Source organism: Tremella mesenterica (genome assembly GCF_000271645.1).
Source record: "Tremella mesenterica DSM 1558 unplaced genomic scaffold TREMEscaffold_7, whole genome shotgun sequence".
In the NCBI taxonomy this organism is placed as follows: domain Eukaryota; kingdom Fungi; phylum Basidiomycota; class Tremellomycetes; order Tremellales; family Tremellaceae; genus Tremella; species Tremella mesenterica.
The window spans coordinates 1,170,237-1,193,068 of record NW_006711231.1 but is presented as its reverse complement, the minus strand read 5'-3'; the positions used below and the strand labels follow the sequence as shown (position 1 = coordinate 1,193,068).

General features: G+C 45.3%; 6 protein-coding genes across 6 annotated transcripts; 4 read left to right on the top strand and 2 right to left on the bottom strand.

Annotated features, from left to right (window-relative positions):
* Positions 1-305: 305 nt before the first annotated feature.
* TREMEDRAFT_39696 (uncharacterized protein) lies at positions 306-3,536 on the bottom strand (the record flags this gene model as incomplete). The annotated part of the gene is made up of 8 exons (XM_007005290.1): positions 306-1,106; positions 1,633-1,894; positions 2,213-2,358; positions 2,509-2,624; positions 2,874-2,956; positions 3,001-3,169; positions 3,239-3,301; positions 3,383-3,536. Coding segments are annotated over 8 exons (1,586 nt in total), but the record flags the coding sequence as incomplete, so codon positions are not given.
* A 6,624-nt stretch (positions 3,537-10,160) lies between these two features.
* TREMEDRAFT_57230 (uncharacterized protein) lies at positions 10,161-10,581 on the top strand (the record flags this gene model as incomplete). Its single annotated transcript, XM_007005331.1, has 1 exon — positions 10,161-10,581. A coding segment is annotated over exon 1 (266 nt), but the record flags the coding sequence as incomplete, so codon positions are not given.
* A 2,630-nt stretch (positions 10,582-13,211) lies between these two features.
* On the top strand, positions 13,212-13,877 carry TREMEDRAFT_63311 (uncharacterized protein; the record flags this gene model as incomplete). Its single annotated transcript, XM_007005456.1, has 1 exon — positions 13,212-13,877. The coding sequence occupies one exon, from the start codon at positions 13,212-13,214 to the stop codon at positions 13,875-13,877; it is 666 nt and encodes a 221-aa protein (XP_007005518.1).
* Positions 13,878-14,522: 645 nt separating this feature from the next.
* TREMEDRAFT_63310 (uncharacterized protein) lies at positions 14,523-15,480 on the top strand (the record flags this gene model as incomplete). The annotated part of the gene is made up of 3 exons (XM_007005455.1): positions 14,523-15,240; positions 15,271-15,379; positions 15,426-15,480. The coding sequence occupies 3 exons, from the start codon at positions 14,523-14,525 to the stop codon at positions 15,478-15,480; spliced, it is 882 nt and encodes a 293-aa protein (XP_007005517.1).
* A 2,159-nt stretch (positions 15,481-17,639) lies between these two features.
* Positions 17,640-18,696, bottom strand: TREMEDRAFT_69217 (uncharacterized protein; the record flags this gene model as incomplete). The annotated part of the gene is made up of 6 exons (XM_007005539.1): positions 17,640-17,758; positions 17,896-17,956; positions 18,043-18,067; positions 18,116-18,206; positions 18,326-18,493; positions 18,579-18,696. 6 exons carry the CDS (start codon positions 18,694-18,696, stop codon positions 17,640-17,642), a joined length of 582 nt encoding a protein of 193 aa, XP_007005601.1.
* Positions 18,697-18,883: 187 nt separating this feature from the next.
* On the top strand, positions 18,884-21,492 carry TREMEDRAFT_44594 (uncharacterized protein). Its single transcript, XM_007005314.1, has 9 exons — positions 18,884-18,922; positions 19,172-19,210; positions 19,624-19,689; positions 19,736-19,815; positions 19,864-19,960; positions 20,004-20,115; positions 20,170-20,279; positions 20,329-21,100; positions 21,258-21,492. The coding sequence occupies exons 3-9, from the start codon at positions 19,638-19,640 to the stop codon at positions 21,310-21,312; spliced, it is 1,278 nt and encodes a 425-aa protein (XP_007005376.1). The 5' UTR covers positions 18,884-18,922; positions 19,172-19,210; positions 19,624-19,637; the 3' UTR covers positions 21,313-21,492.
* Positions 21,493-22,832: the final 1,340 nt, after the last annotated feature.

Sequence of the window (22,832 nt, the reverse complement as noted above, 5' to 3'; positions counted from 1 at the left end):
TCTTTTTGATTAATCTACAGATAGATAGTCAGGTTATCATTACCACATGTACCATACATGGAATACGAATACCAGAGAGTACTATACTATACTATAATCACTCTAATGGTTTATTCCATCGATAATTGGGTTTATATATATACTTGGTATAGTAAGATTTAAGTCAGGATGGATTCAACGTACATTTCTAGTTATATTTAAGCGAGAAGAGATTTTCCATAAGTCGAGAGTGTGATCAAGTATTGTTGAAAGCTTTTGGATAACGTAACTGTTCATTCAAGCCATCAAAGCATTCGGAAAGGATGACGATGGAAAGAAGAATTTCATATTCATAATCCCGACCGATCCTGACTTTGAAAGTGGTCAGGGTATAGAAAAGATGATTGAAATGACCTGACAGATTTTACCTAGACAGGTTCTACCTAGACAGGTTCTACCTAGACAGGTTCTACCTAGACAGATTTTACCTTTGACATGAATAAATGGATTTGGATTAAATGTAAAGAGGATTCATCAACATTGAGAGTCCAAAGACCAAATTTTCAATCTGACATTATCTCTTCTTTTCTTCTCCATCCGTGCGTTTACCCCTTTGTGTCCATAGTCGACACCATCACTTTGTAAATCCACGGTGTGACTCCTGGTACCATGTAACAAGTCCGATGAGCTGGTCTCATTGTCCGGGTTGGTGATCATCGTTTCTTTAGGGAGAGAGTCATGCTTGGTTGAAGGTTGATACAACCTGTTGAGAGATTTGACCGGGGAGTGGGTTGAACGTATAGGATCGGATGAAAGGGAATCTATTTCGGATATAGAGTGGAAGGTTGGGTTTGGTCTTGATTTTGATTTTGTCTTGTAGTTCGAATTGCGGTCCGAACCAGAGTCAGAGTCAGAGTCCGAGTCGGAGTCGGAGTCGGAAATATAATGAGAAGAGTCGGGTGAGTCGGAGTCGGGTAAGTCGGAATCGGAGTCGGAGTCGGAGTCGGAGTTGGTTGAATTTAAGGTTGAGGTTGAGGGGAAAGAAGTGGAAGTTGGACAACGTCTGGTACCTGAGATAGTGAGAAGACGAGGGAAGAAAGGATGTAATTGTGTTGAAGGGATTGGAGCTGAGTGTTAGTCTGTTTCTTTCTCTTTTGATCTTCTTTCCTTGCTGAAAAGAGGAGAGTGGATGCACAATGGACAAGGGCCTTGATTATGCACAATGGACATAGGTTTGTTTATGCACAATAGACATGGACTTGATTAACGGAGTGAAGCGAAGAAGAGATTAGGTGAAGATGGTATGTTTGAATTGGTCAGATTATAAGACAGGTGATGGTTTGTTGTCATTGATGAGGTCGAGAGAAGTGAAGGGTAGACATTATCAGGTACGTAGAAACATGGAAGGTCATCCAGGGAAATCAAAATAGAACCCCGATGACTGATTTGGATGAAATGATACTGAAAGAGCAGACGATGAGGAGACATATGGGAAAACAGAATTGAAGGCAGAATGATGTCATACGGGGGAGGGAACGATAACAACACCGAGGAAAGGGTTCATAGTTCGGGATCCTAGCATTATTGCAATATTTACTTTGTCTCATGATCATCAGGAGTGAGGAAGCAATGAGAAAAGTCAAACTAACTCACCATCATGTAATTTCTCTTCGAATAGAGTCACTTCATTCCCACCTTGAGAAATATCCCAAACTTTGACAAACCCATTTTCATCACCAGCTATCAAATACCTACCCCAAGGATCGACATCGAAATTAAGACGTTGGTTGGTATTTCCCATTCGGGGGAGTGATAAGATTGGTTTTAGAGGATTCCGAAGATCAAATATTTGTATGGCGGTTGATCTGCGTGAAGCTACGAATAGTATTTGAGAAGAAAGAGGATGGAATGTTGTCTGATTGTCAGGATGTATCTCCACAGTATCTTATCTGCTTCATCCTCATTACACGCTCACTGTGAAAAGATCTCATGATGGTAATCTTGGAACTCTCTGTGAATCTCTTGTCAGAGTTTTCCGAGTAAGAGGGGATGTTTTTGATTACGAATCAAGGAGAATGGTATCAATTGTTGCACGGAATGCGTCATCATTGGGGGTAGACGGGTATGATATGAGGTGGAAGGGATACGAGGATAGAAGGAAAGAAGGAAAGAAGGAAAGAAGGAAAGAAGGAAGGAAGGAAAGAAGGAAAGAAGGAAAGAAGGACAAACCCACTTGAGTCACTCCACCACCTTCAACACCTTCTAAATGTAAAACAGGAGTATTAACATCTTCGTCATATATCGATACTGTCCCATCGTATGATCCAGCGGAATATACACCTGAATAATCGTAGCTGAACCCAAGAGCGGAGATGATACCTGATCTCAGCTATTTGGTCAAGACACAATGGTAGCTTACCAGATGTAAGTCTCTCAGCAGATCTATGGGTTTAAGATGGGGTGTACGTCAAGGAGGGAAATTTGTGGAGTGACGATGTGGAGTTTAATGTGAAGAGCAAGTCGACTCACCCCTCTGAGCGCCAGGGTCTTTCTTATTGAAGCTGGTCTTGATCCGGTCGGAAGTATCGTATCCTGGCATAGCGACGTCGAACACTTCTATGGCGTTTTGAAAACCGCAATATAATCTATACTCATTATCTTCCCGTTCACATCTCTGCCTTTCAACTCCACAATCATGATTTGCTCGATGAGGTGGGCGTCTTCACACAACTTGATTCTTTAGATGGAAATATCATTGGAGTAAATAGAGCCGACGAAAGATCTTGACCTGTCACAAGATGATTACAGTATGAGTTAGAATATACGTGCGAAGTAAATGGTTGGAATTGAATCAACAGATGGAAAAGAAAGTTGAGGGACAATGACCAACTCACTTTGTCGCCGAGGTATTAAAAGCCATAGAGTGAGGTCCCACGAATTGTTCTCGATGATCCACAATGGGATAACTCGCTCTTACCTATTCTTTCAGTTTCACTCCTATGGTACCTACGAGAAACTCACCAATCCCGTTGTAGCATCCACCAACCGAACTGGTGTGTCTCGAACGGAAACCGTGAAACAATATGTCTCCGGTGTGAGAGAAGAAGCTGAGGGGTACCATATCGCACCCAACACGGCATCAGGTTGAGGGATGTGTTTTATCTCGCCTAGGATCCTTTCTTCTCCGGGACTGAAAGTCAACTCAGTCATGTGTAAGTTGAGGAATCAGATCAGCCAGGAGTAAGTTAAGACGACTGACGTGGGTATGATCCGTACGGTTCGATCTTCAGCAGTTGTCAAGATGGCCGACCCGTCAGAGCACCTGTTCGTGAGCACCATACTCGAGGTATCATATGAAAAGGAGGGTTCATGGTAGAGCAAGGTAGTGAGACGGAGAACATACCACTTTGCACTCCTGAAAAAGTTGTCTTCATTGCCGGATAGACGGTTCCCAGGTAAGGAAGATATCTCCCGCGGTAATGATGTAAAATCGTAATTTGTAGCTTGTGGCCATGATTGACTATCTGTACTTTGCTTCTCCTCATCCTTACTCATCTCATCCTTCCCTATGATAGCTTGTTGGTGATGTATGACAGGTAGGAAAGTATGCAGTTTTTGAGTATGAAAGAGGTTAGCCGTCGTATGGTAAATATTTGATCCCGCTCCTCTATCCACCCATTTCGCGTCATCTCTCACTATACACTCCTCATCCTCTCTCTCACTATCTACTTCTCATCTCATATCAACCTATCAGCTGCATTCTCACTATCGGGAACTATTGATAAGAGATTGAACTTGCCAGATCTCTCCTTTGATTGGTGACAAACGGTGCGACATATCGACAGGGGACCTCTTATAGGGGGGTGCCCATGCCTAAACCCAGATACGACTTCTTGAACTCTTTAAACAAATCTTATGACCCCGAGTAAGCTCATCTTTCATGCCGAGAATCACTAGCTGACACTAGAAGCTTACCTTCTGATCCCAAACAACCACGACAGATACCCTCGATCGAACCTATAAATCTTACTCATTCGATACTCCGACACCCGCTCACTTCTCTCAACGTGGGTGCTATACCCTCTTACATGCGGAGGATGGAAGGTGAACAAGTGCATGGAGGTCTGAGATCTGCACGTGGTGCACCAAGAAAGTCGGACGAATCAGAAGTGTGAGTTCTTAATACTTCAAACACTGAAAACTGATGTAATCAGTACCTTTTTGGAAAATGGTCATTACACTCCTGGGTCGCAAAGGAGAATACAGGATATAGAGAAGAAACCACGAGTAGGTCTACATCAATCATTCTCGGTATATTTGAGGGTCATGTTAACATCTCAGGCCTCAGGGAGAAAATCAACGGATGCACCGTACGCACCTGGCCGTAACACACTTACGAACCAACGGACAGCAAACGAGATTTTCCATGGTGTATCTGAACAACGAAGATCACAACATCCCAATGGTACCGCCTCTTCTCGAACCTCCAAGCTACCTCCTCAAATTACCACGAATCACTCCCGTAAACCTTCTGGAGAACGGTACGTAGAAATCGACGATGAACCAGAAGCTGGACCATCTCGTCATCCTACTTCGCGTGGAAGAGGTGGTTTCGGCTCTCATGCGAAGAAGAATGGTGAGAAAGGAAGAACGAGTGAAACAAGTATCAGCCCAGTTAAAAGAATCAGCGATGTTGATAGTGTTTCACTCGTGCGGAGTAGAGAGAATTCGGAAGTATCGGAACCAGTGGAGAATCCCGATGAGGCCTGGGATATAGATCGGAGACCGGTTGAGACACAGAATTTGAGACCAGTGGTTCGATCATCCAACAAGATACCTGGAGTGGAGTTGGGTCGAAGGCCAAAAATCATGATGAAAAAAGATGGGACTATTCCAGTGAGTCCATTCACAGTGAATTGAAGGTGGAAGTTGATTTACAGGAAACGAAGCAGATTTCAAAGGGGACAAAAGCCGGTCCCAAATTTCATAATACCGCTTCTACGTCGCTTGTCAAATCTGCAGCTATACCATCGTCGAACTTATCATTGGAGGTCAAGATCGTCCGTGCGACGTGTGACAACGCTCGATTGGATGTGACTGGGATGCTGTTGAGAAACGACGCGGTAGCATTATTCAACAAATCTCGCACTCATATCGTCAACATACCCTTCAAGATAATATCTGGAGCACCCAATGTAAGTTTCTCCATCAGATCGCATAGCTTCAATCGCGCTGAACAGATATACAGGTTTGCCCAGAAGCGGGCCACCCTGTGATTTTTCTCACGGCGAAAATCCAGGATTTCGCAGATCTTAAAGCTCTCGAGAATATGATCCCCGATCATCATAGTGAGTTTCATAGCAAGTTGAATTACTGAGCATGAAATAACTTTGAACAGAGGTTATGAGTGGCGATCACGATGTATTATTACAATTACAACCTGGTTCAGAATCGGTGACTGCCATTGAGAGATTTGCAGAAATCATCAGTAAAGGAGATGGACAATGTTTGACTGCATCGTAAGTGACCTATGTCTGATCATCAGCTGATCTCAGCACCTGGGAGCCATTCCAGGAATTGATATCAAGAGCATGGAACTCTGAAAAACCCCAAAAGAAGACATTCAACATTTCCGCAACTCAGAATAATCGAACAGCCCACCTCTCCAGTGATGTACAAAGAGAACCTAAACGTCGACGACCATCATTGGATAGTAATACAGACGCTGGACCTTCGAGACCGAGAGCAACGACGAAAAGGAAGCCCGAGGTCGAGAATAATCAAACCACTCTCGCTTTGTATGTATCACTCCTTTCACGGTATTCTGGTCATCGTTGACGGTAGTTCCATCTCTGAATCCATGCCTCGTCGAAGGAGCAATCGGATATCCGGTCAAGGAGTTACCAATAGCAATCGGAATAGTCCAGTGGCACCGGAACAATTCTTACCCTTGCCTGCTGATAGGAACGAAGAGTGAATCAATTCCTCGACTTTGATCAATTCACTTTGGCTAATCTTTCCAGGTTATTTGCGTATCCTCTGACGGGACGATCCGATCTGAGTATCACCAAAGGTGATCGATGGCGAATTGAAGCTCATGAATTCCTTAATGATATCCTTGTCGATTTTGGCTTGAGGTGAGTTTAGTATAGGCGAATGGTGTTGTTGATGAGCAGACATGCCATCAGTAATTTACCACCTGGACAAAGTGAGAATATTCATTTATTCAACTCTTTCTTTTACAACAAGATATCTGCCAAGGGCAGGTAAGTATATCTTTCGATGGTTTCAAAGTGATTGACTGACGGATAGGAATAAACGTGATGGAGATTCATGGCCCGCTTATGACAATGTTAGGAAATGGACCAAAGGGAAGAATTTGTTCGAAAAGAAATTCATCGTTGTGCCCATAAACGAGCAGTACGTTCTTGTCGCTCATAATCCTTGACAAGATCGCCCTTTCCATCCTAGACATTCCTTTTCGCTTCCTTTGATTCTACTTCCTCTTAGTCTTTTCTGCCCATTCGGGTATACTTGTCACTTGATTTCTGACACGTAGCTTTCACTGGTACTTCGCCGTCATATATAACCCTAGTGGGATCCTAGGTATTCCCGACTCCAACCCCAATCCAGATCCTGATCCTCCACCGATCCCAAACCGTCCTGTCACCGGTTCTCTAGCACCTACTACACCAGACAGACGCCCAACGAGTGATATCCCAGATTCCCGATCGTCCATCATTAAACAACAAGACGAAGACGATCTTGAGATTCTCAATGTCACGGAATCTCCCAATGGCACGGATACCCCTAATGACGCGGATATATCTAGGCAATCGATTGATCCTATAGATGTTATCAGTGAGCCGAACGACGGCGAAACTTCTTTTGTCCAGGATGATCAAGTGTCCAAGGGAGTACAGAACATGTCGATAGATGATAATTCTTCAGAGACGGATGAGGCTTGGGGTCAACCTATAAAGACGTCAGTTTTGACTTTTGTGAAAATGCAGAATGAATTGGTGAAAGAGGTTGTCAAGGAGAAAGCAGAAGTTTCCCCTGGGAAGAAGAAGCAGTTGGAAGATTATGATGTATGGGGTGGAGAGGGGTGAGTCAAATTTTCCCTTTACTCTGATATAGTGGTCCATCATCCCGACCTCTTCCTCTGATTCATGGAAGTACATGACCTCTTTCCCCACTGGCGTCGTTGAGGCCAGTGGGCATAGCTCTTAGTTCGGGTAGAAGTGTGTGGGTCAAAAATGCTCGCATGAAGACCGAGCGAATGAGACGAAGTCAGAAAATGGGTAAGAAGTGATGGAGCGGAGTTGACGGTGGGAGGTCAGTGAGGTTGAGGGGGAGACAAAAAGTCAATCAGACTAATGGCCAGAACTTGGATATTGACATTTGATTCTCTCGGTGGAGCTCACAAAGCCGTCGGAACGTGTCTTACCGAATGGTTGAAGTTTGAAGCTCTTGACAAGGTCAAAGATGGTCGTGTACCGATCAAGTCGGCTCAGTATCTTGAAGCTAGTGTGAGTGACACTCAGTTTCTCACAATTGTCTCTGAGCCTCTCACGTCTCTTTCTTCTATTCGATCTCACAAGACGGTTTTCTTTTCTGTTTCTACGCGGTTTGATCTGTGTAGTTGAAAAGAGTTCCTTGTTTTGCATGTGTCGGCTGTTCGAAGTGTAAGGTACTTCAGGTGTGGCGGCTTATCAATAGGTCCCTCTTCAGCCGAATTCATCGGATTGTGGGTTGTATCTCGTTCATTATGCCGAACAACTTTTATCTCGACCACAAGAGGTTTTGTCTTTCATACAGGTTGGTGATCATTTCCGTCACCTCCATATTGGATACCTCCCATTTTTCGCACGAGTCCTCCTTCTTCCAAGTTCTCCTGTATTTCATCCCCCCTCCACATTTCCTTCCCCGCTCCACATTCCATTAGTGATCAGTTGCATGCTCTGACCCCTCACTAAAGTCTCCCGCATCGTCCAAGTATGATCCTATGCTCCCGCCTAGCTACCGCAAGGGTTCTAGTAGGGAATCCTTCGGATCGTGGCTGACTCACAGCGGAGAGTCCCTTATGCCTCCAAGGACGATAGACCTCAATGGGACGCCCTTTTACAAACCGTTTGGCGAGCGTCGGAAGCTCTTCAATTACGTCAAACTTGGGTCGTCACCATAAACAGTCTTGCGGATGAATATAGACGGATAAAAGCTACCACTCTCCCCATTTCTGATTCGAAAGACGTCCAAGACAAGGATCACAGTGACGAAATCAATGTTCCCGAAGTTCAAAATTCAAACGATCCGTCGAAGACTCACAATGAAGGGAACCCCACTACTAGACTTCGAGCCTCCCCGGAATTTTCCAAACCTCCACAGATAGGACTCTCCGCGTCCGATAATCCACATACCAACTCTGACATTGATATATCCACACCTCAAAACTCGCAACACGTTGATGATAAAGACGAGGTATTGATTCCTAATTCGTCTTTGCCAGGTTCGTGGCCGACCGGATCTCGATCTCCACTCTCTAAAGACATGCAACGATCGCATCAGCGTTCCCGATCACCACAGAAACAGGGTAACGAACATATACCGTTTCGAAGATTATCCCACAATGACACACCCTCGGAAGAAAGACCGATGGATCTGGATGATGACATGATAGATCCTTCGTTAGTAAAAGGCAAACAACCCGCTCCGGCCCATGATGTTCCTATGACTCTGGACGACATTTCTGATTCACAACGATCTTTCACGATCCATGATTCTCCATCTGATTCGACCACTTCGCGATATTTCTCTGTTCCACTTCCTCCAATTGATTCAGGGAGACAACCTTCACTTAACCGTCCGCGTCAGTCAACCCCTCATCACCGTCAATCACCTGATCGACGTATCGGACCCACAGCGGGGTCATCCTCTCAACCCGGTCTCTCCCTATCCCCGTCGACCTCGATCAGAGACGAAGTAGATCCCGATGACGATAAGTCGAAAACCTGGTTTCATCCCACTTCGAGCGTAGAGCCAGACCCAGATTTCGTCATGCAGAACGACGATATCCATACTCATGTATCGCCTAAAAGGAAGAAATCCCCACCCCCTCGTTTATCCTTCACGCAGTATATACCCAAGTCGGGACACATTCACGCTTCATCCACACAAAGTAGGTTGGGTCGTAGTGCGCCCCACGGAGAACATTCTCAGAACTTACAATTACTTTATGGTAGTGATAACGAGGAAGATGAGGTGGACGAATTGGACCAGAGTATGGATGTCCAACAAGAAGATATTCGTGAAACACTAGAATCACCTGTTCTCTCAGCTCCACCTTTCCGTCTGATGAATCATAATCAACCCAAACTCCCTCAAGCCCGACCTTCAATGGATGAAGCAGAGAAATCACCTTTGAGCAGTTTGACGACACCTGAATTCAACCCTCTCAGAACAGGACGACACGTACATTCTGACGTCCATGTTCAACAAATCCGAGAGGTGCGTCCTGTCAGAAAAGAAGATTTTCCCCTTGTTTCTCGATCGAAAGACGTTCGACAATCTTCATCTCCTCTACCAGATGAACCCGATTCTGATGAAGATATAGAAGAACTTCGACGAAAAACGGAGATGAACAGAGATGATCGATCATCTTCCATTTTGCCGGATAGACGGACCGATGATCTTGAAACTGATTCGAAAAAGGACGTCGATTATATCTTGCGTCTTCGAAATGAAGATAGAGACGGTGGATCATCTTCTATTCATCCGGAAATATCAAATGACGATCGTTTTGCTGATAGAAAATCAAGGTCAAGGTTGGGTAATGGAACAAAAGGAGCCCGGACTAAACCACGGGTTAAGGATAAGTTGGTTCAGAGTAAAGATGGTAGTGGGATGGCAAAAGGACATGAGTCGATTAGGGATATGTTGAGGAAAGGTAAAGATTCCGAGTTACAAGATCGGATGAGAAATGGACCGAGAGATGAAGGAGGGGAAAGGAGGAATGGTGGTGTAGGGGAAAGAAGAGATGATGGGAGAGGGAGGAGAAATGGCGGAGAGGGTCAGAATGATGAACATGAGGAAAGAAGGGATGATGAAAAAAGGAGAAGTACTGGTGGTGGGATTGTAAGAAGAGAAAATGAATACGGGAGAAAAGAAAGAAGAACAGACGTCAAGGGAGAAAGAAAGCAAATGGGATTTGAAGTGGAGTTGGATAAAAGAAAGAGATACGTTAAAGAGAAGGTTGATAATCTCGACTATAACTCTGATGATGGGGAGGTTTTGTCAAAGGAATCAAGATCTGCTTTTGTTGATGAACGAACTGGAGAAGATGATAGGGTGGTTTCGATAAAAAGACCAGCTTCAAGTCCGACCAGTCCAAGAAGTGTAGGAGGTAGGAAAAAGACAAAAGTCGGGAATATGAGAGAAAAAGAACCGATCGTGGTTTCAGATAGTGACTGATCTTTGTCGGAATCGAAGGTTGTGAGGTTGTTATGGTTGGGAATGTTGGGATTAGATCTTCTGGTGGGAGGAAGGTTGTGGATGTCATTGTTGAGAATTTAGAAAAGGTGTGATGCATATGATGAACTACATATTTTCATTCAGTGAGGCTACAAGTATATCTAACTCTTGCAACTTTGAAGATCCAGTGACTCATCTGATTCGTGTTGCATGCATGTGTTAGACTTCGAATACGACTTGGACAACAACCTGATCATTGCTCCGCGACGCACGGATCAGCATTTGGATCCCCTAGATGATTTCCCCCTCGACGATCCGGAAACTAGGAGGGATATTGACGTGATGGACAGGTAAGAAGCCCGAGCCTTCAATTTTGTAGACTTCCACTACCCAAACTGTGTGACATCACTCTTGTCTGGTAGATTCCACACGCGTCATCACTAAGCGACTGTAGGAGAAGGGAGAGGAATGACTTTTACCTAGGTTGATATCACCACATCATGGGTCGATGTCACGACACAACCGTGACCATGGGGACATTCCATCTCCATCTTTCCTCATTGACTCAGATGACACCAGACTTCGCTCAAGACATGGTGAGAGATATTGTGAACTCGTGGTCCACTTGGGCCTCAAAGATGGTATACATATGTTAGGTGAAGGATGGAAGCCGTGATGCTCTGAAGCGTCATGGGGGTATCCATGATGGACCAAAGACATGATACATGGAAGAATCCATCTTGATTCAATTGTGCATCTCTCGAACCTGATCCTCATGCATAATTGGGTAGCTGAAGACTGACTGTATGTACAATGACAACTGAGTTGGACAGGCTCAGGATGTATATTGCCCCTTTGATTTCATCTCCTGCTACAATGAGGCGCATTTTTGACCACATTCATGGTGAAATTTGAGTCCAGAATTGTTCTACAAACCGCTTGTTTTGATGATGGTTTAATGCTCCGATCTTTTGATTGTCTCCCCCCTCTAGTACATGGTTGTCTCTGCCGTTCTCTGGTATTTCAAATCCCTCCATACCGTCTTATCTCTTATCATCTGGGATCCTCTAGAAGACAGATGGAGCTGAAGAGATGGAGAGCTTGAAAATTGCTTCTGATTTCCATTGACAATTTCAGATCTATGAAGTACTCTTTGATCTGTAAGGGTAGGCAGCACTTTTCTTGGCAAAGCTGATACCCCTCTAGGAAGATATATACATGTCAATCATGGGAGAGTCCAATAGCACCAACAACCATCAATCCGTTCCAATACCACAGACACATAGTTGGTCCATCTTTCAAAATGTCATCTTCCATTCAAAGAAGTGAGTCACCATTCATTTGTGAACACTGACTTTTAAGGTTCATGGTCAAGTGCTCAAAGCCGTAACTATAGACCAGTTGATCATTCAAGTGATGAAGAAGAAGAGAATGACAATCGTGGAGACAATGACAATGATTATGGGCCGGATTCTGAGGGTGAGTCACCTGCCTTGGTCGCCGATGATATAGATGCTGAGCTACGGAAAGAGGTGATCCTTCTTCTCCTATAGAAGTCTCACTCTCTACCCCAATGGATGAAGATGATACTCCTCCTTCTGATCTGTCAACTTTGTCAATAACAAAGGATAGGAATGAGTTCTGATAACATACTCAGACCCACAGGAGGACAACGCTCCCCCTGCCGACGAAGACAATGATCCTCCCTTGAGTTGGTTGAGACTTTGCTAATCACCAATAAGAAAGATAATTGATGAGACTCAAATTCGGAGCAGAAGGAAGTGCCCCTGTCACGCTGACCCCCATGACGCTTCGAAGCGTCACGGCTTCCGTCCGTCACGTAACGCATACATTGTGCCCTCTTCCCCTAAATATCCTCTTCAGTTGTTCTCACAATGTGAGGTATCTCAAGATTCAACCCATTCTAGCGGTCAAAAAGGGAAGGGTCTGAAAACTACAATCTGAGACTTTGCTTTCTTCTGGTTTAAGGAAGGATGTGTTGGAAGAGACAAGTCCCTTCTATGTGTCAGGTCTTGAGTCCGTCACAAATTCCCCCATGCAGCTTTGAAGAATCACATTTTCCGTCCGTCACTTAACAGATACAATAAGTATAGAGACATGGTGATTTGCTACATGCACTTTACCCCCCTGTATCATCATCAGCCGTTAGCAAATAACGGACTATTCAGTACAGTACACACGCACGGACTACGAACAACCTCTCTCTAGCTGCTAAGGCCAGCAGGTGAAGATACCTGCCATTCCCTCAACACCAGGCCAATTGCCGGCTAACAATTTGGCGAGCTGGGTTATGTGTATGATGTTTCATCCCAACAAGTGGGGATGGAAGCCCACTTAGGTGATTCTCACCAAACTCTCCACCTCACCTCTGCCTTCTGTCCCCTACCTCCACCATTCTGTGGGGCTGAGAGTTCGTACACTAAGTCGTGCTCCACTCAGCATACGTAATGACGTGATCCCTGTACACTATGGGCATGACATCTCCAAGAAAACCGATGGAGTACTAAGGGTGCTAGAAGATTGTTTGTGTTGAGAAGAAGGAGAAGAAGAAGCTGGAGAAAGGAAGAAAAAATCGGGTGGAGCAGGAATCTAGTCCCATGATGATACTCTTCTTCTCAAGTCTCCACCAGAGAAGGCTATATACTCTTCTAATAGCCATGGTGAACAGGATATAAAGTCTCTAAAACAACCCCTTCAACATTCAATCCCCTTTGGACTAACATATAGTCAGACAACACAAGATGAACACCATTGACAGGGATACTAAAGATCTCTTTCTTCTCTACTCACTTGAAGATCCTTCCTGCGTCACCCTGATACCCGATCCCAATTCGGACCGGCCAACTTTCAAGTTAGCGTCTGAAGCTATCCCCAAATGGACCAAATTAGCATGGTCCACCCAATACCCGGGAAGTTTGGAAAAATTCAAGAAACTCCTGTCCTCCATCGGATCTCCAACCGTTGGAGTCGATCTCAATGTTAAGGTGTTGTCCAAAGAACAACATGACAAGCTCACACGTTTCACTGACAGTCGGAGACAGAAATTAGCTCGCCATGAGGCCAAGGTCTTACTGGATGTAGAGGTCACTAAACAGCTAGATGGTACTTGGAAACCAACAGTAAATTTGGGTACCCATGATGATCCTACCATCGATGCGCTTCTTGAGCCGTACAGGGCAGAATTTGCAATCACTAACAAGTTTCCGTATGACATGGATAGTCCACTTAGGGCTGAAAGCACACGAGAAGAAGCACAAACGTTTGCAAAACACCTTGCCTTAGCTCGCCTTCGAGAGGCTTTGATTGATGAACGTATCTACATTGAAGATGGAGGGAGATCCCCTCAGTTGTTATCCACCACTAAAGAAGCAACCACAACGAGACCCGACGAGTCTCAGTCGGGGTGAAGCAACAGGATAAGAGACTAAGCTTTACACACATGATGATGAAGGAATGATGATGCATAATGATGAGGCGACTGTATTGCTTGTATCCGTGCAACCGAATGAGCTGGGAGAGTAATGAACGAGATCCTACCCGGGTCACCATTCCTTTTGGTTCAATGAATCTTGTTTATCAGGCCGGTACTGTCCCCAGAAATTTGTGTAGCGTGATCACAAGCCCCAACTTCACACCCATGACTGGTAGTATGTGAGTTCTTTGGGAGCTTGGATGCAGGTAAGAAGAGTTCGAACACTACGAGTAGGCTACTACCATGACTAGCAACTTCATGACAGAGACAGACTTTTTCCTCGGCGTCAGGTCGATTCTTTGCCTTTGAATCTGCTTCTAGTGTGTTTACCCTTTAGAACACGTCAACTGCTGCATCCCTTCCCTTGGGAATTTACGGGTGGAGAGGGTAACCTTGACACGCCATCCTCTCCACCGTAAAATCCGAGAAAATGACGTCGAGAACCTTCCCTTGTTTCTCTTCTTCCATTCAACCAGGTTTTGTGAATACTTCTACCAAGCTTTCACACACATTTCACTCTCCATCTCTTTCAATCATACTTCAACATCGCTTCGTCCATCCTTGTACTTTCATTCATAATATGGGATCAATCATACGGGCTAATGTCTCATTTGTACTAGATTTCAATCAGGGTCTCATAGCGATGAGTGCCAGTTTACCCAGCACGGGACTGAACGAAAGTGACAGGTCAACACGGAAGTCCGACCTTGATACAGTCTTGAAACAGGCAAAGTCTATTGCCCTCTTTAGTGAGAAATATGAGAGAGGTTCTTTCCCTGGTACGACCCAAAATCTCCAAGATCGTTTCAAACAAGCAATAGAAAACGAAATTCCAACAAAGAGCGGAATGAAGATTGAATTTCGAGATGCCCTTCCTGGGTTTACCACACTTGTGGAGGCAGAGAACACAAAAGCTCGACAGCAACTTTGTAGAACCATCAAGATTTGTCTATCTATAATTAGGACGTCAGAGGGGAAGTTTGACTTTACAGTGGGTATTCCAACTCAAGATGATCAAGAGACAAATGAATGGATTGAGAAATACCGATCTGTCTTTGAATGTAGTATGGCATGTCCTCCACACACTTCCGGTAGAGAGGTTTTAAACTCTCTGGTTAGAGAGGAGAAGGTGGCCAGTTTCCTTTGCAGTCGGGCAACTATGATATGGCAACAAGCTCTTCTGGAGAATGGAATTTATGCAAAAGTGATTGTTCAATTACTCATGAATGACTCTGTAAGTTCTTGGTCACTAACCCCAGTGGATATTGAAGCAGTCACTTCTCCTGAAGACTGGACAGGTCTGTCAATCATATGAAGTAACAAATCAGGTTTCTTCAGGTTGAAGGTAATGTGTGTTCCCGTGCTATCTCTCATGGGACCCAGTCTACTTGTGGTGATCATGAGAGCTGTTCAAGAGGCAGGAGTGCAGGAATTTGAGTCCGTGAATATATGATGAATTGGCTATTGATGGCAACATATATAGGATCAATGAGTGTCTGAAATCATCAAATGATATTTGCATGAACGGAGCATTGTAGGCCATGATGCAGTATCCTTATATCACACCACAAAGAAGTGTAGCCAAAGCTAATCCTTTGAGCGGAATTGAGGATCAGCTCGAAGATCATGGGCTTGTTACCTGATCATGACGGACAATAACCTTCTCTTCCACCTCATGATCTACTGTGCAAGCTACAGGATTGATTGGTAATTGATTATGCTGAGTGAGAATGGTGAGTCAGAAAGACATGATCACCAGACAGGCTTATCCGTCTCTACACACATTATCTCTGTAGGTATACTACAATATACTTGTACAGTGAAGTACTTGAGTACCAGTATCCGTTTCGTATCGTTGTGGAAAGTTCACTCCCTTCCCCGCCCGATGTTCCGTGCTGTTAACAGCTATGCAAAAGTGGGAATCCCCGATTGCATCCGTGCTGGTTGTACTATTTCCAACACTCCCCCTCAAGCAGTACGGATGCTAAGTACCTCGGAGTGGACTCGAACCCCGGACTTTTCCTGCATCACTCCCCCTGCTTGGCTGTCCCTTCCTCGTACACAGAGGTAGGCTCCGACTGTTAATCTGTTAACAGCTATGCAAAAGTGGGAATCCCCGATTGCATCCGTGCTGGTTGTACTATTTCCAACACGTGCGCGGTCTCACTATTGATCCCAAGGAGTTTTGGCAATCCCCATCCATGACAATCCTTCTGAACCAGAGATGCCAAACTGCACACCGAACGAGATCCACAACCAACTCACCAAAAACACTTTGCTAGAGACACACTTCCTTAGTCAAATGATTAATAACGATATCATGACGCGCAGAGTAGAATTTCCCCCTCGGACTTCTTTTCCTGTCCGGTATCACGGCCAGTTGCGATTCCCATGACGTACCAGAGTCACTTCTTACTCCGCTCCCTTTTGTCTCATATATCAGCTTTGAGTTCCTCTTGCCACTCCAACCTACCCATCTTAATACCTTCACTCCCATCATCAGCCAAGAGATCATCTCAAATTATCGCGAGTTTCCATCGGAATTTCCAGTTGATTTCAAGCTCCTAAGTTATCATTCCAATCACTGTCCGTACTTTTGTACATACCACGTGGTGACAAGATCATGGATTTTCTATCAAATATACGTTCAGCCGTATCACGGGCAGCAGACCACGTGGATCCAAGAAACAGACATATACATGTTAGTGTCCTCTACAACCTACATGAGCAGCCAGGAAACCCCATCGGAATCAAGTGTGAAGTGACAAAGCCTATGACTATACTGGGCAGTGCCGACTACATGCTAGTTGAGGCCGAAGACTATGCCATGGACAATTTATCCAATGGAGTTTTCCCTATTGGTGGAGAAGAGTGGAGAGCGGATCGATAGATCTCTTCACATCGTACAGGAAGGACATACTTATGAAAATGAAGGAAGAGTCAGAATATCTACAAAACTGCTGAGTGGCACTGAGGCGTCAGATAGTTTGAGATCTGATGATGATTCAAATGTGAAATGGAGGAATAAGCGAGCTGTCTCTGTGAACACAAAGATCATCGTGGGAGAGGATGGGATAAGGAAAGGGGACATATCTTTTCCTGAAAAACAATCACAAGATGTGGAAACAGCAATAAAGGAATGGTCAGATTTAATACGAAAGAGATTGGATTGTGTAGAGGGGAATCGGATTTTTGACAAATTACAAACGTTCGACAATGATAACGAGGCTCAGCAGTGGTTTCAAATGTTGACCGAGCTGACGGTATGGTACACTTTTCGCAGGAAAACTCGAGTGCTTGCGAGATTTACAAGACCACTGTCAGGGCCGCAACCAGGGAGTGATGACCAAACTTCGGATACTGGCGGTAGCACGGTGGTCGTTTCATAAGAGAAAGGTCGTAGGTGATGAGAGGTTGATTGCGAGCAGTGTGAATGATCAGAGATATGCATAATGTGTGTCATGATGATTTACAGATGATGCCTCAATATATGTATAACCAAGCGCCAATTGGAGACTCAAACATTGAGCCGAAGCCCAACATGGGTGTATATACAATCAATGTTTCCTTGTACAACCTCCATAGACTGCTTTTGACGCGGAACACCATGATATGTTTAACAGGCTGGCTGAGGCTTCGAATCTGACGCCTTCGAGTTCAGCGAATAGAAATGATGGTATAAGATTGATCGGACCAATCAAGATGAAGGTGGTAAATCTGGCCCACGACCTGATCCAGCAGATTGTGCAAGATCCCACCATGCTTTTGATATGGGATCTGACGGTGGGGAGAAGAAAGGACATCGGGAACGGAAAGCTGGTAGTCAGCGAGATGATCTATCAACTGGTTCAGGGGGACGAAAAAGTAGACTCTCCGAGAATACATGAATGACCATACAGGATTTGATCACATACGAGGTTTGGTCAAAAGAAAAGAAGAGAAGAAAGACATACCGTCGTGCGTACGTTTCCTAATGATAGCTTCTATACTATGTTCATTGGCTAATTGATCCGCCTGAATATTAGTGAGTTTCTCGCTATCCCCAATCTTGGGAAAGCTCGACGAAGAATTTAACAATTGAGGATGAAAGAGAGACTCACCAAGACTTCTTCTTCTTTCATTCCCCTTCCACCGTAGCCAGGAAGGCTACCTTTGATCCTGTGATTAACTGACGATGATCCTATGGTAGATCGTCGTAGTTCCAACGATGCATTGACGGTTTCCAAGCAGTATGAAAGTAAAGTTTGTCTATGTGCCCAGCCCGCTATATGTCAGCGAAACCTCAAATCCATGACATAAGTAAAACATCCGTAACCCGGAATAAGGGAACTGAACGAATGGAGGTGATTGTAGGGAGATAAGTATGCTTTTGAAAAAACTCACACATCATCTCTGACCACATCTCCGCACACATCCCCTCATTCCCTTCAATTCTCCTCAGCCCTCTCCCTGCCAAATTACGAGATCGAGTCCGATCTCGCACTTCTGCCTGAGCTCTGTTGAGTCTCACGATAATCTGATCATCTAATTTACGATACTGTCTGACCATATCTATGAATCAGCTCTGTCACTTGAATGAAGAGACGTCCGAAAAGATCGGGGAGGACAGAGGAGAGAAGACACGAGTTAAGCTTACCTTTGAAAAGACCCAAGTTGAAACATGTCTCCGCTTGTACGGTCACATTCTTGGGCGGAGGGGAAGGGAAAGTATCTCTATAAGCTGAGGCAGAGCCAAAAGGTGGAGCTACCACCATAACGAAATGAATGACTTGCTGGTGGTAGTTAGAAGCGAAGCCGGAGGGGTGAAGGGGAGGGGGCGATCGGCCGTATGACGAGTGCCACACTTCGTATACTTCGGGATTTCGGCGGCAATAAGTGAAACCGAGTCACGTTGAAATGATCTGAAATATTTTCAGTCGACATCTTCATCTCTTTCTATCTTGTCTTTTCCTCTTTTTCTCCTCCCTCTCTATACTTTAGGTGAGTTCATATCCTTCTTGAGATACAAACCATACCCTCTTTACTCGAAAAGATGACCTTCTATTCTCTCCCCGTCTTACCGACCATGTCGAACGAGATAGGACCTTCCCTTCGCGGGGATTGTCCGGACCCTCTTCTTTCTTGACTTTTCGTCAAGGAGACGAGCTTTCAGCGCTTGCCAGTGCTTTTGTCTGATCATTACTTTCTTATTCTACTATTCATATGATCTTCTGAAGATTCTGACGACAGATCACTTCACATCTTGCTCCCTTTCCGTAGTATAACATCGTGAGTTTATTTCTTCCCCTCTCCCACCCACCCTTCCCTCTCCTTGAGCTTGGGCCAAAGTTTCAGCCCTTGCAACGAGTCGAAATGATGAAACATATTTTAAAACCATACGCAGTTTCCACTGAACGCGTCCTCCCCTGCCAGGGAGTTTGTACCCGTTCCTCCACCCCCGTTCTCCTCCACAACCGAGTCGGACTTCTCCATTCCGGGTTGAACCTACCTGTTGAGTGTTGAAGTCCCTCAACCGTGGGCGCGGTCCGAAAACCTAGGTGATTAGGATTGTGTCAGCCGGTAAACGGGACGAGGAGGGATGGGGCGATGCTATTTTGAAGTTTCACTTCCTTGGATGTCTGATCTACTCGTCTACTCATATGATCAACTTGTCGTTGCTAGAGGAATGTGCTGAATGACAGTCAGTCATACCATAATGTCAGGTGATAAAAAAGGCAAGGTCATCTTGGCCTACTCTGGTGGTCTTGGTGAGCCATTTGTACCTGTATGCATTGTATATCGTTGACCGTGGAGATACTTCTTGCATCTTGCTCTGGCTCATTGAACAAGGCTATGATGTCGTGGCTTACATGGCTGATGTCGGTCAGGAAGAGGTAAGCGACAAATGCTTATTGATGAGCCTCATTAGCTGATAGTATGAGGATTTTGAAGCCGCACGTGCAAAGGCTTTGAAATGTGGTGCTGTCGGTTTCTTCCTCGCAGATTTGAAACGAGAGTTTGTCGAAGAACTCATCTACCGTCAGCTGTCCCGTTCGCCGTCCCGCATGAGCTGATGTAGTAGCCGCCGTGCAATGCAACGCCATATATGAAAATGTCTACTTGCTCGGAACCTCTCTTGCTCGGCCCGTCATCGCCCGGGGCATGATCGAAGTTGCCCTCCGGGAGAAATGCGAGTGAGTTGACCATGCCTTCACTTCCAATCTCTGCTGTTCCGTGCTGATCAACAGCTTCGTGTCCCATGGTTGCACCGGCAAGGGTAATGACCAAGTCCGTTTCGAACTTGCCTTCTACGGTCTCGCTCCAAGTATCAAAGTCATCGCTCCTTGGCGTCTTCCAGGTGAGCTTTCTGCAACGGCACCTACTCGTTACTTAAGCTCACGTGCCAGAATTCTACCAACGATTTGCAGGTCGTTCCGCCCTCCTTGAATATGCCGCCCAGAACGGCATTCCCGTTGTCCAAACCGCTGCCAAACCTTGGTCGACAGACGAGAACCTTTTCCACATCTCATACGAAGCCGGAATTCTCGAAGATCCCAACACCACACCACCTGACGACATGTGGAAGCTCACCACATCTCCTCAAAAAGCTCCCGAAACTCCTGAAACCCTCACCATTGAATTCTCCAAAGGTCTTCCCGTCAAAGTCACATGCGAAGACGGGAAAGTCGTCACTGATTCCGTCGATGTCTTCCTCACCCTTAACGCCTTGGCTCGGAAACACGGTGTGGGTCGGATCGACATCGTCGAAAATCGATTCATCGGTGTTAAATCTCGGGGTTGTTACGAATCACCTGGTGCGACCATCCTCCGAGTGGCCCACATGGATCTGGAAGGCATGACTCTGGACCGTAACGTCCGAGCATTGCGAGATCAATTCATAACCATTCAATTATCCCAGATCCTCTATAACGGATTCTTCTTTTCTCCCGAAAGGGAATTTGTCACAGCCGCTATCCCAGCATCTCAAAAGACTGTGAATGGATTTGTGAGGTTGAAGCTGTACAAGGGGAATGTGATAGTTTTGGGAAGGGATAGTGATGAGGGACTGTATGATGCCAAGTTTTCGAGTATGGATGAGATGGGAGGGTTTGAACCTACGGCGACTACTGGGTTCATCGATATTTCTAGTATCAGGATCAAGGCGTGGAGTCGAGCCAAGTGAGTTTGCGTTCTCGTAATCCCCTAAATCACATCCTCTCATCGCTAAATTTGCTTCACTCCGCTCCTCCCAGCTCCCCTCGAACCACACTTGGTCTTTCTTACTTGACTTATGCTTCCTAGTCGAACTTCTTATGCGAGCCGAGCTGATAAACAGTCTCACACGGGGCCAAGGCGGTGTATCCCCCGCCGACGTTTACCATAGACAATGAAAGGGCCGTCGAGGTTGATTTTCAGCGGACGCCATAGATAGGATTTGGCCCGAAGCAACAGGATATGAGATCCATTGTCATGGCCAGTTTCGTGGGGATGAGTACGATACGGGAATAGAGGCTGGTGAGTCCATTCGGCCATTGTATATATCGCACCGCCATGCATAATCTTGTCTTCTCATCTCCCACCCGTTCTCACCCGTTCATCCCTCCCGCGACAAACTATGTGGTCTCGCCACCTCGCCCTCGGGCGGGCGACGGGCTCGACCCGTCCAGAGGTGGACATCCTTTCTAACGATTCTAAAAACGAATTTCTCACCCTACCGGGGGTCCCGCTTCTCGAGTCCCGCCCGCGCCTTCCTCTTCTTCTTCGATTCAAGTCTACAAGCACCTCCCCTCCTCCTCCTCCTCCTCCTTCTCGATCCCTCACTTAAATCGTGACTACTGGATCTTCCAACACCTGTCGTCGCCCACCCCGCGAAATCATTCGAACCGTCTCCTAGGTCGTAGACACACTTGACAACCTCCACTTCTCTTGAAATGAGTGCGCCATCCGATGCAGAAGCCTCCAATGCAGAAGCCTCCGAGGCAGAAGTGGAAATCAACACAGGTGAGGCAGTAGTGCAGGCCTATCTAACTGCTGAATAAAAAATTGTGGTAGAAATCATCTGGCCTGCCCTGACTGTGCTGCAGAAGGGAGGATCCCTCCCTGAGGCCCCTGATAGTGTGGAAAGAGCAAGATTGATTATGATTACATACAATCCCATGTTCATAGTTATTGAAAGACCTACCCAGCCTTATGATAAAGATGGGCAGCCTCTTGGGTCAAGAATCTTGTGTATCAACAAGTATCCATTGCCAAATACTGGCCACATCAAACTAATGACAGAAGTTGTACCTCAGATTCTTACAATGTTAGGGTCCACAGATTTAATATGTATCAGCCCACTCAATACAAGCTGCAATCGATTCAGCCTGCAAGCTTGATCCACCAACAGAAACAGATATTGATCCACCAGAAGGAACAAAGATTGATGAAACAAGAGTGACAGAAGTCATTACCTGTTTCCAGACAAATCTACCACTTTCTGACAAGTTATTCGACTCTCACGGACGTTTTTCTTGTCCATTTCATCATCATGGATTTTCACTTCATGATGATGATACAAGAACTTACACAATGAGTCAGTGGTTTGGTAGACATCCAAGCAGAGCCATAGTATACCTTGCAGTGGAAACAATGAGAACATTCAAAACATACATGAAGGGGAAAAATCTTGGTCCTAAGTCTTGTGCCCTGCTCAGCATATCGGTACTACCGAATTCCACATTGTTTGAAGTGACTTGCATGACACCATCACAGCTTACTGAGGCACTTGCTCCACGGTTTAGGGATTGATGTGAGCCAATACTGGGAACCCGTCTTGAACTGTTGGTTGTGGTTAGTTTGAGTCACTTGTGATGAAATTGTGCTTGCTCTGAAATAAGTTTATCCTTGATAAGATATTGGAATCAGTAAA